This window comes from Chionomys nivalis, chromosome 9 (genome assembly GCF_950005125.1).
Source record: "Chionomys nivalis chromosome 9, mChiNiv1.1, whole genome shotgun sequence".
In the NCBI taxonomy this organism is placed as follows: domain Eukaryota; kingdom Metazoa; phylum Chordata; class Mammalia; order Rodentia; family Cricetidae; genus Chionomys; species Chionomys nivalis.
The window spans coordinates 13,655,325-13,667,954 of NC_080094.1; the positions used below are offsets into that span (position 1 = coordinate 13,655,325).

General features: G+C 53.0%; 3 protein-coding genes across 5 annotated transcripts; 2 read left to right on the top strand and 1 right to left on the bottom strand.

The window, feature by feature from the left end:
• Positions 1-58: 58 nt before the first annotated feature.
• Ctsa (cathepsin A) lies at positions 59-6,110 on the bottom strand. 2 transcript variants are annotated; one of them, XM_057781741.1, is made up of 15 exons: positions 5,976-6,110; positions 5,623-5,801; positions 5,419-5,530; positions 4,758-4,808; positions 4,582-4,668; positions 4,175-4,330; positions 3,777-3,868; positions 3,191-3,275; positions 2,627-2,718; positions 2,471-2,546; positions 2,247-2,389; positions 1,573-1,648; positions 653-742; positions 413-517; positions 59-196 (listed from the first exon to the last, which is right to left on the bottom strand). In XM_057781741.1, the coding sequence occupies exons 1-15, from the start codon at positions 6,027-6,029 to the stop codon at positions 113-115; spliced, it is 1,482 nt and encodes a 493-aa protein (XP_057637724.1). In that variant the 5' UTR covers positions 6,030-6,110; the 3' UTR covers positions 59-112. The 2 variants fall into 2 exon arrangements, with proteins under 2 accessions (XP_057637724.1, XP_057637725.1); XM_057781742.1 differs by having other exon boundaries at positions 5,914-5,998.
• On the top strand, positions 5,729-9,833 carry Neurl2 (neuralized E3 ubiquitin protein ligase 2). 2 transcript variants are annotated; one of them, XR_009057757.1, is made up of 3 exons: positions 5,729-7,133; positions 8,129-8,337; positions 9,241-9,833. XR_009057757.1 is itself a non-coding variant. In XM_057781743.1 (2 exons), exons 1-2 carry the CDS (start codon positions 6,392-6,394, stop codon positions 8,242-8,244), a joined length of 858 nt encoding a protein of 285 aa, XP_057637726.1. In that variant the 5' UTR covers positions 5,729-6,391; the 3' UTR covers positions 8,245-8,370. The 2 variants fall into 2 exon arrangements, 1 of the variants encoding a protein (XP_057637726.1); XM_057781743.1 differs by lacking the exon at positions 9,241-9,833 and having other exon boundaries at positions 8,129-8,370.
• A 1,441-nt stretch (positions 9,834-11,274) lies between these two features.
• Positions 11,275-12,544, top strand: Spata25 (spermatogenesis associated 25). The gene is made up of 2 exons (XM_057781978.1): positions 11,275-11,329; positions 11,705-12,544. The coding sequence occupies exons 1-2, from the start codon at positions 11,275-11,277 to the stop codon at positions 12,292-12,294; spliced, it is 645 nt and encodes a 214-aa protein (XP_057637961.1). The 3' UTR covers positions 12,295-12,544.
• Positions 12,545-12,630: the final 86 nt, after the last annotated feature.

The window sequence follows — 12,630 nt, forward strand, 5'->3', positions numbered from 1 at the left end:
GACAGTGTTAGAGCAGGACCTGCCCCACAGGGGCATTTTGCATAAAGGAGGACCTCTCTCTGCTGAGAGAGGCTGGGAGGGGCTGGAGAACTGAGGACTTCCATGGGTCCCCTCAGTAAGGCTCCTTGTTTAGGAATCGAGAGAACATGGTGAAGGCAGCTCGGGGTTTGTCCGTGGGGACCATGTGTCCAGCGCCCTGGGGAGCACAGCTTTATGAGATTCGGATCCCCAATACTTATCACCCTTCCCCCCTGGTACTTCATCCCAAGACCTTTACTCCCCTCTTCACCCTGAAAGCTTGCCCTGATGCACCAGTGGTGACCCAGAAGAAACAAAAGCCAGAGGGTAAAGAAGGGAGGTCCACCACTGTCCCTCCGGCCTCAGCTGCCCCCCGCTAGGCTCTGAGTCGTACCTTGATGGTGATGAAGGTAATGTGGGAGAACTCCTTCACAAAGCCGGCTACCTGCTCTCCACTCTCCCCGTAGTCCACCAGCCAGGGCCGACGCTGCACCTCCATCTGGCCCATGGGGAAAGACATCAGCCAGTGGCTCCTGCCAGCCTTGCCCACAGCTGTCCTCGAGACCTCAGGACTGGAGAGTCCTCTCCAGGTGTGCGCTCTGGCACCCCACCCCCACCCCCAGCACAACCTTACCTTCTGGTTGAGGGAATCCACAAACCACTCATCCCCCATGAAATTGCAGGCCATGTCCACATCGCCATTGTACAGTAGGATCTGGTATTTCTGGAGTGGAGAAGGGGAAAACAGAAGTGTGGGATAGGCCCAGGCCCTCAGCCCTTCCCTGGTTCAAGCCCTACCTTCCTGGGAACGCTGAAGCCCAGCTAATAGTAGGAACCTGAAATTCTCATGTTTTCTGATCGCATACTACATGTCCAGTAAGCACCAGTCAGATGCTTTTACTGTCTAGGGAGGAAGATACCCCCACCCCGCAAATAAGACAGTCTCATCCCGGGAGCCCAGATTGTCTTAGAATTTGAAGTCTCTCCTCAGTCTCCCCAGGGCTGGCCGGCCTTATAGTTTTTTTTTTTTGTTTTTTTTTTTTTTTTTTTTTTTGGTTTTTCGAGACAGGGTTTCTCTGTGGCTTTGGAGCCTGTCCTGGAACTAGCTCTGTAGACCAGGGTGGTCTCGAACTCACAGAGATCCACTTGCCTCTGCCTCCCGAGTGCTGGGATTAAAGGCGTGCGCCACCATCGCCCGGCTGCCGGCCTTATAGTTATGACTCACTATGCCCAGATGATTAGTCTCATTTTACAGACAGAGAAAACATCGCTGGGAATGCATAAGACACTTTCCCAGAGCTGGGCATGTTGGCACACACCTGTAATCCCAGAACTGGAGAGGCTGAGACAGTTTTGCTGTGTTCAAAGCTAGCCTGGGCTACATAACAAGACAGAGTTTCAGAATAGCAACAGAAAAAAAAACCAGCCACTAGGGCGTTGTGGGGCAAGTTCCAAGAGACGCCCCACCCCACCCACTGCTCTAACCTAAGGCTACCATGGCAGAAGGCTTCAGAATCCGCGGAGGCTGGAGCCTGCTGTGCTGTGCCCACATACCTGTGAGCTGAGCAGCTTCAGGTACTGGGAATTCATGCTCTGGTAGAGACGGCGGTACTGTAAGTTCACCACGAAGCTGTCGGGAGCACATGCATAAGATGCAGAAAAATACAGACACAGAGGAGGCCAGTCAACAATCGGAGCTTTCTGATTCCCAGCGCTGGGTTTATCACCTCTCTTTGGACCTACTTATTCGAACCGAACTGGCATTCAGAGATTTCTCAACCACCCAAACTTGGAGATGTGTGGGCGCATCTTTTGGTTGTTACAACGGCTGTTTAGTGTAAAGGGACCAGCAGGTATGGAAGCTATAACAGCTGGTAATGACAGAGTAGGGGATGGGCACTGACCAATCAGGAAAGACCTCACTAGGCTCTGATGAGCTAGGGCTACCCTTTTATTTGACGGGGTCACAGAATGAGCAGCTCTGGGTGGCAGTGGAGTGGAAGTTGGGACAGCGCCTATGTCAGAAAAGGATCTGATGATAACCAATGGGGCCACCTCCGAATTAACTGAATGTCAATCAAGATGGAGGTCAAGGCCATTAAATACCCTGCCCAGCTAATTTTCACCCTGAATGTCCACACCGCCCGCTCCGAGGAGCCCTAGCTGCAGGACCCCCGTGAACCCTGCTGACGCCACCTCCTGAATCATGAGTGGCCACAGAAGCTCACTTGCACATGTCCCAGCGGGGCAGCTTCTCAGGGATGTGGAGGGCCTTCCGAACATACGGGTTGTTGAGGTAGGTGGAGGGGGCTGTGGTGTTGGTGCAGGGGGGATCCAAGCGTACCTTGTCCCCAGAACGCAGCAGCAGTGCCTGGGAGCATGGACACAGAGTGAGGGCCTTTACTTCTCTGCCCCACCTACTCCCCCAGGGAAAGCCCACGCCCTCGCATACCTGATGGAAGGTCCGCTTGAGTGGCAGGCGAGTGAAGAGGTTGCCGAAATCCTGAATCACAAGAGTGTCCTCATATCTGAAAAATAAATAAGAAAGATGGGTGTTGGGCCTGCAGAGGCCGTTGGGGTTGGCCCAGGTAGAACCAGCAGCACCTACCTATCACTGCCGGGCACCCCACCAGCACACGGGGCGTAGAGATTGTAGATGTTGAGGCCAGATTTGCCCACAATTCGAGACACTTCCTGGAGCTGTGCCAACATACCATCATGTTTTTTTTTTTGATCCATGACCCTCCATGACCTACCCATCTCCCCTCAAAATTAGCTGCTTTCCTACCTCACCTCCTGTCACTACCCTTCACCCACTTTTTTCCACAGACCCCAAAGCTCACTGGAAGCAATCTTCCAGACCTGGGTCCAGTCCTAGCACCACTGTTCCCTGCCTTGTGACTTAAGGCAAGTGGCTTTAGCATCCTTGGCTTCAATTTCCTCACTGGATGTCGCAGAGACCACCACATATGGGAAGGTCCAGGACAGAGAGGCTGTGAAGCGGGCTGGAGCTACAGCCCAGTTGGTAGAGTGCTTGTCGTGCCCGCATTAGGCCCTGGGTTCAACCCCCAGTACCACCCAAAAGAAACGCAATGGAGCTGGAGAGATAGGGGGTTCCCAAGGTGAGGTGTGAGCCGCATCTCAGGACTAGGGTGGAAGGGCGGAACCTCACGTTGTTGATGCATTCTGGGTCTTTGTTGTCATAGAAGTTGCACTTGTTCTGAGAGCAGCAGTGGGTCTGGAGCAGAGTCCAAAGCCTGCAGATCAAAGTGCTCAGGCTGAGGGAGGGTGGAGGCGCTAAGCGGTGCAGAGAGGCGCTAAGCGGTGTGGCACAGTTCCTGCCCCTTCTAACCTCCTCAGACCCTGACCCCAGGGGAAGAGGAAAGATAAGACAGGGTACGATGTTAAACCCAGTTCCTAGTCCCTACAGAGAGTCTTCCTCGGGGCCCTTTTAAAATAAAAAAAGAAATGTTTTCGAGACCAGGTTTTTCTAGGTAGTCTGGGTTCAAGGTCTAAACTCACTGTGCAGCCCAGCTGCCTGTTTCCAGGTGCCGGCTGAGGGCTGTTTTCTACCATGCCCAGACTCCTTACTTCCTCTACATCTTGGTCTCTATTCTTGGCCTCTAAGCATCAAACCCTTTGTTTGGCCAACCCTACCTACTCATAATCAGAGCAGGAATATCATGTGCTAGAGGACAGATCTGAGCTCTCAGCACTTGCCCCACCCTCGACGTTGCCCAACCGTCCCTCTCCCGTACCTGTTCCCCAGAAGACCATGGTAGTAGGCAAAATAGACCAGGGAGTTGTCATTCTGTTCATAGGAGGCAAGTCCGTTGCCCACAGCCAGCCCCTGTGAAAGAGCCGGAGTTCTCAGTTCATCTGAAGGGTGAGGATGAGGGGACCCTCCCTTGACCTGCAATCTAGAAGCTGAAATCAATCCAGAGTGGGTTGTGGGGGTGGGTGAGGTCACTCAATCTAAAGAATGGAAGTGGCAGCCTGGCAGGTGAGCTTCCGGTAGGAGGAGGCCTGCAAGCTGACAGTAGTCAGCTCAGGGACGACTAGCAGGGTGTGAGGGAGTGCCCAGCCTAGGCTGACCTAACTAATCCAAGGTCATGGCCCCAAGGTGTCTCTCCTCCCCCCGGTAGCTGTCTTGTACCTGAAGGTTCATGCTGGGATCCTGCATGACCAGAACAGCCAAGGTAGGGATGTAGATGCCAGCGTAGCTCTCCCCCGTCAGGAAGAGTTTGTTGTCCTTGTACTCCGGAAAGAGGCGAAAGAAATCTTTCAGGGCTTCGAAATTGTTCTGAGCCACCTGGGGACGGTGAGATGGAAGAGGCCGGAGACCCGAGGTTTAAACTGGAGGGATCCTCAGAGATAGCGAGCCCAGCCCACTTTATTTTGTTCAAGAGGAAGTGACTTTGTAATGAGCCTACCACAGGTCACATGACAGAGCCAAAAGTGGACTCTGAGGTCGTATTCTCTCCCCAGAGGTCGTACTCTCTCCCCAATCACGCTATCGGGGAGGCAGTGAGAACGGGGCAGGTGGGCAGGCGCCAGACTCACCTCTGTGTCGTTGGTCACGTAGGTCTTGTCGTCTGAGTAGGAAAAGCCCACTCCAGCTGGGGACTCAATATACAGCATGTTGGCGATCTAGAGGGAAGGGGGAAATGAGTGGAAGAGGGTTTCCCACCCCTGCAAGTACCCAGACAGCCCCACAAGACCCACAGCTGCAGGTGTACCAGATTCCAAGAATAGGGGTTGTACTCCAGGGTGACACCGTCTGGCTGGATCTGGGGAGGAAAGACAGCTATGTGAGGCCCATTGGACAGCTGGGCGGTGAGAAAGAGCCACAGTGCTAGGCTCTTTATTTATTTGTTTATTGGTTTTTGAAGACAGGGTTTCTCTGTAGCTTTGGGGCCTTCCTAGAACTCTCTGTAGACCAGGCTGACCTCAGACTCAGAGATTCGACTGTCTCCACCTCCCCAGTGCTGATTTAAGGCGTGTGCCACCACCACCCGGCAGGCTCTTTACATATTGCCACACTCCGGTGAGGTACAGAAAGTTAGGCCAAGGTTCAGATAAAACAAAACAAAATAAAATTGTAGGGTTTTTTGTTTATTTTGTTTTTGAGGCAAGGTTTCTCTGTGTAACAGTCCTGGCTGTCCTGGAACTCACAGAGTTTCGCCTGCCTCTGCCTCCCAAGTGCTGGGACTAAAGGCCTGTGCCACCACTGCCCGGTTCAAAATAGAATTGTTAAGAAGGAAAACAAACTCTGGAAGCCACAGGTTCCTTCTTCTCCCCCACTTCTCCTGCCTTTTTCCTTGTCGCTTCTTTTCCTTGTTTCCTGCCTCTCTCTATTCCCCTGTCCTCTCTCACAGCGGAGAACAGAGCTCAACTCACCAGGAAGGGGCCGTGCTCTGTAAGGAACCCATCTAGGGAGCTGCAGCCAGGACCCCCGTTGAGCCAAAGCACTACCGGGCTGTTCTTCGGGTCTTTCTGCGACTCCACAAACCTAGGAAGGGTATAGGGCAGGATTGATGCAAGTAAGAGACCCTGTCCACCCGCCCAGCTATCAAGCCCTCCTCGGCAGGCAGGGCCGCACACCAGTAATGAAAGTGCTTCGAATCCGAGGCTCTGAGGTAGCCGGAGTACTGCCTGAAGCTGGGTTGTTTGGCCAGGCCGGGGAGGCAATCGATTTCATCCTGGTCCGGAGCCGCTTCGCCCCGGGATGCCCAGGACACAAGCAGCAGCAAGAGCAGTGGAGACAGCGCGGCTCGGAGCATCTGCGGGAGGAAGTATTGGCGGAGGATGTTTACCAGTCCCCCAGCTCCTTTGAGCTTCGGTGCAGCAGTCCCTGGGGAGGAGCTGGCGCTCATCGCCCGGAGAAGCACTCACCCGGGTCCAGTTCCCAGCCACAGAGCCTCGATCGCTGCCCATCGGTCCGGGAATCTCCTTACCTCTGCTTCCTTGCGTCCTTGCTCTCCAGGAGGCGCCGGTGGATTGGAAGTCATGTGTAGTCCTAGTCACGTGAACGCCCACATCACGTGAGAGCTTGCTCACGTCCACTTTTTTTTTTCCTTGTCTGCTGGCCTGAGGGTTGGGAGCGGTCAGTTACCTGGCCAAAGTACACAGCTCCTAGGGTTATTAGCCAGGGTGCCAGAGATCAGATGATCTTGGTATTGACAAGGTTTCCCAGACTCCTGGGGACATGTTACTGGTGAGATGCCGAGAAAGCGGCGCTAGGACCCCCCAGGCGGTGCCGGGGTTAGGTAGGCAAGGGGGAAATGCCTTACATGGTCCCCCGGCGGTCACCATCTGAACCCGCCGCCCAAAATAGCCCTTGGCACGAGCGGGCTTGTCTCATGGCGGGGAGATGGCTGCTGCCTCCGAACCCGTAAGGTTGGGTGACCCACGGGGTCCTGCGCGCCCGGAGCCCCCTCCCACCCGCTTCCATCAAGTTCACGGAGCCAACATCCGCGTGGACCCGTCAGGAACGCGAGCCACACGCGTGGAGAGCTTTGCCCACGGTGTGTGCTTCAGTCGCGAGCCCCTAGCCCCGGGCCAGGTATTCCTAGTGGAGATAGAGGAAAAAGAGCTGGGCTGGTGCGGGCATCTGCGTCTTGGCCTGACCGCTCTGGACCCGGCCAACCTGGCCGCTGTGCCCGAGTTTTCACTGCCTGACCTGGTCAGCCTTGGTCACAGCTGGGTCTTCGCTATCACACGCCACCACAACCGCGTGCCCCGGGAGGGTCAAGCATATGCAGAGTCAGCGGCCGCCAGCCGCCCCCAAGCCCTCTTGGTTGAACCCTATCTGCGCATTGAGCAGTTCCGAATACCCCGGGACCGCCTGGTGGGACGCAGCCGGCCAGGGCTCTATAGCCATCTCCTGGATCAGCTCTATGAACAAAACGTGCTGCCTCCTACAGCGCGCCGTAGCCGCCTGGGTGTTCTCTTCTGCCCGCGTGAGGATGGGACTGCCGACATGCACATCGTCATCAACGGGGAAGACATGGGTCCCAGTGCTCGGGGGCTGCCAGCTGCCCAGCCCCTCTACGCTGTGGTAGATGTGTTTGCCTCCACCAAGAGTGTGCGCCTGGTCCAACTGGAGTATGGCTGTAGGTATTCCACCTTACCTGGCATAGTGTAGGGACAGGCACCTGCTAGGACACCACAGCCAGCTGGCAAGGCCTGAGATTGTGCAGCACTAGTTTTGAAGATGGAGAATCTGGTCTCGCCTAGGGCATCCATCTGCTTGTGGTTTTGCACACATCGCTTCTTGGCTGTGGGCCTGCACCAGTATACTCAGCTGCTTGACTGAGACCCCACAGGTCCCTTTTAGTTTGGACGATGTTTCAATAGGAGGATAGGGATTTTTGTTTTGTTTTGGTCTTGGAAACCAAGCTCAGGGTCTCATGCATGCTAGACAAACACTCTTGCTGTGCTGTGCATCCCAACCCCTAAGACAGGGATTCCAAAACCAGTTTTAGACCTGAGGCTTCTTGAGAAATTTGTGAACTTGTTTAGCTTTGGTTTTCTGAGACCCACTCACTCTGTACCTCAGGCTGGTCTGGAACTTGGTCTTTCAGGCAGGCCTCAGACTTTCAGACACCCCTTTCTGCCTCAGCCTGCTGAGGGTTGGGGCCACTACATTCAACTATGAGTTCGTGTGTCTTTATTAGGAAAATGCTCACAGATTTGGACCTCTTGGCTTAGAGCCACCACAGACCTCAGATTGAGAACTTTTAAATTCTGAAGTCTGGCTCATTGTAGCCCAGTAAACCTTTCACTTAAACCTCTGGTCACGTGTCTGAATGCGTTGCGCTGGAACCTGCAATGTACTGGGCTGTGGTTGCACAGGCAAATCAGACATGAAGCTGAGTAAAGGGTGAAGGAATCAGACTCTGTTGCAATAGAAGCAGCTGTGTAGACAAAGGCTCAGGAGGAGGTGTATGTCAGCTATCTATACAAGCAGCCCCGCCGCGCAGGCTGAGTCTGAGAGCAGAAAGTAATTCCCAGGTTGATGGCAAATAAGGAACCAAGATGTAGATTTCCTCAGCCTTGCTGTCACCTCCCCCAGATGAGTTTGTCTCTGACAGTCCTCTCTCCACAGTGCCGTCCCTGCAAACTCTGTGCCGTCTGGTGATCCAGAAGAGTGTGGTGCACAGGCTGGCCATTGATGGGCTCCACCTGCCCAAAGGACTGAAGGACTTCTGCAAGTATGAATGAAGGCCTGCGGCCACCGGAGCAGAGCCACAGAAGTGCCATCCTGCCTCCAGAGCAGTGGCTGATCCGAAACTAGCCACATGGTTAATGATCAGGGTGAGAAATAAATAGCCGGTGTTGATGTTCTGAGCAAGGGAGGGTCTCCTTGTCTCTGCAGCCCTGGGGCAGCCACTTCTAGAGTCACCGGGCCAGAGAGAGTGTTTTAGAATCTGTCTAGATCAGGGCTCCGTAGTCTGTAGGCTCTTTTGAATTATATAGGACACTTGGTGAGTGCCAATACGTGCGCGCGCGCACACACACACACACACACACACACACACACAAGCAAGCACAGCTTCCATATTCTCCTTTGGTTTGTGGTTTGTCAGGGAATTAAACCCAGTCATCATGGCTTTTTGTGTTGTTTTGTTTTAGACAAGGTCTTGCCTGCAGCCTAGAGTGGCCTTAGACTCCCCTATCCTGAGATTATTATAGGTGTGGGCCTCCATGTCTGACTTAAACACTTTTTTTTTTGTAAAAAGCCCCTTCAAAGATTCTAATAAATGGTCAGAGTGAAGATGCATTTCACTAGATCAGAGGTCTTACCTTTGGGAAATATTATATTTACTGCTTTGTTTTTGGTCTGTTTGAGACAGGGTCTTACTCTGTAACACGGGATCTTGAACTGTGGCAGTCCTATCTCAACCTGGGAGCCCAGGCATGGCCTACTAGTTCTGCCTCTGTCTTTTGCAGTACTAGGAACTGAGATTAGTGCCCAATCCAGATGAGTACTGTACCACCAAACCATTGCCCAGCCTCCCTCCAACCCTTTGAGGACGGGTCCCAATATGTGGCCCTCGCTGGTGTGAGACTCACAAAGATTTGCTTGTCGTTGCCACCTGAATGCTGGGATTAAGGGGTGTACCCCCACAGCCAGCTGCCAGCCCCCTTTTTAGTTAACATTTAGGACAGAGTCTAATTGCCCAGGCTGGCCTTAAACTTGTGATCCCTCTGCCTCAGCTTCCCAGGTAGCTGTTTCCAGGCCTGTTCCATCAGGCCTGACTATGTTGTCTTCAGGAACATAAAAATATTGATACATCGGTCTGTCCCTGGCATTCTGTGGTTGATGGAGTAGGACCCTAGTGGTATTCAAAGTCTCCCAGAACCTGTGCTGGCCACCAGTGACCTGAACCAACCATGTCATTTTCCAGGGGAAAACAAGCCAACAGGTGAGAATATATTTGTGTAAGGACAAATAGCAAATACTTCTTATTTTATTTATTTGTTTATTGATTTTAGAGACAGGGTTTCTCTTTGTAGCCCTTGCTGTCCTGGAAATTGCTCTGTAAACCAGGCTGGTCTCGAGCTCAGAGATCCACTTGCCTCTGCCTCCTGAGTACTGGAATTAAAAGTGTGAGCCACTATGCCTGGCTCTAGCAAATGATTTTAAACAACAACAAGAAGAAGAGGGTCTGGCTGGAGATATGGCTCAGTGATTAAGAACACTGACTGCTCTTCCGGAGGTCCTGAGTTCAATTCCCAACACCCACATGGTGGCTCACAACCATCTATAATGGGATCTGATGCCCTCTTCTGTCATGCAGACATGCAGATAGAGCTCTCATATACATAAATAAATAAATCCTGAAAAAAAATCAAGAGGGTCACCTGTACTCCCAAGAGTTTGCCTTCAAACTGGTCATAAAGTGGAGAATGAACTTGGATTTCTGATCCTCCCGCCTCTCCCACCTGAATGCTGAGATCCAGGCCTGTGCCCCACGCTCGGTTTGGCTGGTAGAGGGTGACTGAATGAATACCTTGACTCACAACGTAAGGGCACAAAAGCACCGGCCTCATTTTTTTTTTTTTTTTTTTTGTTTTTCGAGACAGGGTTTCTCTGTGGCTTTGGAGCCTGTCCTGGAACTAGCACTGTAGACCAGGCTGCTCTCGAACTCACAGAGATCCGCCTGCCTCTGCCTCCCGAGTGCTGGGATTAAAGGTGTGCGCCACCATCACCCAGCCCACAGGGATACTCTTTTTTTGTTTGTTTGTTTGTTTTTCGAGACAGGGTTTCTCTGTGGTTTTGGAGCCTGTCCTGGAACTAGCTCTTGTAGACCAGGCTGGTCTCGAACTCACAGAGATCCGCCTGCCTCTGCCTCCCAAGTGCTGGGATTAAAGGCGTGCGCCACCACCGCCCGGTCCACAGGGATACTCTTATTTCACCCTCACAACTCCTGGGAAAGCAGGGGGCAGTATCACCCCCATTTTGCGAATGAGAATTTTTTGTTTTGTTTTTCAAGACAAGGTTTCTCTGTGTAACAGTCCTGGCTGTCTTGGAACTTGCTTTGTAGGCCAGACTGACCTCTAATTCACCGAGATCCACCTGTCTCTGCCTCCCTGGGATTAAAGGCGAGCACCATCACCGCCCGGCTGTAGATGAGGATACTGAGTAACAAAACTGTCTAGGTGAAGCCAGGTGTGGTGGCACACACCTATAGTCCCAACACCTAGAAGGCTGAGACAGGAAGATCAAGGATTTGAGGCCAGTTACACAAAAGCAAAAACAGGCTGAGCATGGTGGTTTCACGCCTTTGATCCCAGCAAACAAGCTGAAGACAGGCCTGGCACAGGAAGTAGACTGTAGGAAGTCCAGGCCAGCCAGGGCTATTGTAGTTTGATCCTGTCTCAAAAAACAAATAGAAACCAAATAGAAACCAAACAACTAGAATGTGGTTCTGAGGCAGCGCTCAGTTCTCGCATCTGCAAAGCCCTGGCTTCCGTCCCGGCACCAGAAGAGAGCAAAACAAAACCACCCGTCCAAGTTGATCCTGACAAAGATAATGAATGAAGGGTCTGGAACATCCTGATCCTGGTCCAGTGTCCCCTGGTCCATCTAACCCCCTCCCATTGTGACATACATGTTCTATAATGAACAGGTTAGTATTGTGAGGTAGGGTCCGGGTGTAGAGGGGACTATGAGGTGACATTGTAGAAAACTGGAGAGTCGGGCAGGACTAGGGCAGATCCCTCACAAATAGGGACTTTGAGACAGCCATGTCCTACTTCATGTCTCCACAAACTCATCTGGGGCTTCTGTCTTCTGGCCAAGGTGAGAGGGGGGTCCCAGAACTCGAGGGGACACCACAGCTTCCCACGTGAAGTTGCTTCCTGGCTTTGGGGAGGAGGTTCTGCTGGATTTTTTGGGCTGACTGTGGAATCAGTTTTCTTGGAAGAGAAGATATCCAAAAGGCCTTGCCGCCTACTAATTACCCACTTGCTCACTTATTCACCAAACATTTCCCCATCGCCTGCAGAACTGGGACTGGCTGGAGCTATGGATATGAGTAATGCTTACATTCCATTCCCAACCTCTGACAGTCCTCTTGGGCTGGTTCTGACTGCCCCTGCTCCCAGGCCCTGCCCCTCAGGGCCTCTTCCTCCGAGAGACCAAGAATAACATTGCATCTCATTCCTGTCTCTGCAGGTGGGGCTGCTGCTTCGGGTCCGTCCCTTGGTCTCTATAGTTCTGCAGAGCCAGTGGTGGTGGCGTCTGGTGGATTAGGTCCACTCAGCCAGAAAACTGAGCAGGTGGTACCTGCTGCCCAGGTCTGGGGCCCTACCTTGGCAGTGCCTGAAGCCAGGGGCTGCTCTGGGGGTGCTAGCTGGGAGACACCGCGGAAGGAACACAACCGATACTGCCCCAAATTGCCCCCCATGAGGCAGCTGGAGACCTTGAGCTGGGTAGACCCCTGCTCCCGAAGCAGAGTTCCCCACCTGGGTGGCCCTAGCAGGCCCCGGCCCCTGCTGCTGTGTGGGCTGTCACCAGGGGTTCTGACGATGTCCTCCTCCGAGGCAGGGGGGAAGGAGGCTGGCTCCCAACCTGACATCTGCATCCTTACCCTAGCCATGATGATTGCGGGCATCCCCACCGTGCCTGTTCCAGGCCTGCGGGAAGAGGACCTGATCCGGGCAGCTCAAGCTTTCATGATGGCCCATCCAGAGCCAGAGGGGGCTGTGGAGGGGGTGCAGTGGAAAAGGCACATGCCCACATGGCCTCTGGACAGATGCCTCTAGTGAGATCCAGGAGGGACTCCTGCTTGTCGCCAGACGAAATAGCATGAGATACATAGGGTGGCTTCTCCGTATGGTTTTTGGGCAGATAAGGTTGGGGATGGCTATGGCAGGGATGGGAAGAGGGTGTGGGTAACTGAGCCATCTTGATAATTGCACTGCTTTGTTGGGACCCCCTCCCCCCCTGCATGAGGTACCACCCAGAGAGATCTGACCAGGTTAAATGAAGTTACCTAGGTAGAAAGCCCTATTTAGAGAGTAGATGCTTATTTTATATTGAGGAACCTGAGAAATTTTTGTCTAAAGTTGTAGACATTGTGGATTTTCCTCTTGCCTTGT

What these genes read in the sequence shown, in the direction of transcription:
- Ctsa (XM_057781741.1), bottom strand. Translation starts at nt 6,029, where the DNA reads ATGACTTCCAATCCACCGGCGCCTCCTGGAGAGCAAGGACGCAAGGAA. An exon ending in AAGGACGCAAGGAAGCAGAG is followed by an intron (nt 5,802 to 5,975) that starts GTAAGGAGATTC and finishes TTCCTCCCGCAG; the next exon opens with ATGCTCCGAGCCGCGCTGTC. An exon ending in TCAAGCGGACCTTCCATCAG is followed by an intron (nt 2,390 to 2,470) that starts GTATGCGAGGGC and finishes CCATGCTCCCAG; the next exon opens with GCACTGCTGCTGCGTTCTGG.
- Neurl2 (XM_057781743.1), top strand. Translation starts at nt 6,392, where the DNA reads ATGGCTGCTGCCTCCGAACCCGTAAGGTTGGGTGACCCACGGGGTCCT. An exon ending in GGTCCAACTGGAGTATGGCT is followed by an intron (nt 7,134 to 8,128) that starts GTAGGTATTCCA and finishes CTCTCTCCACAG; the next exon opens with TGCCGTCCCTGCAAACTCTG.
- Spata25 (XM_057781978.1), top strand. Translation starts at nt 11,275, where the DNA reads ATGTCCTACTTCATGTCTCCACAAACTCATCTGGGGCTTCTGTCTTCT. An exon ending in GCTTCTGTCTTCTGGCCAAG is followed by an intron (nt 11,330 to 11,704) that starts GTGAGAGGGGGG and finishes CTGTCTCTGCAG; the next exon opens with GTGGGGCTGCTGCTTCGGGT.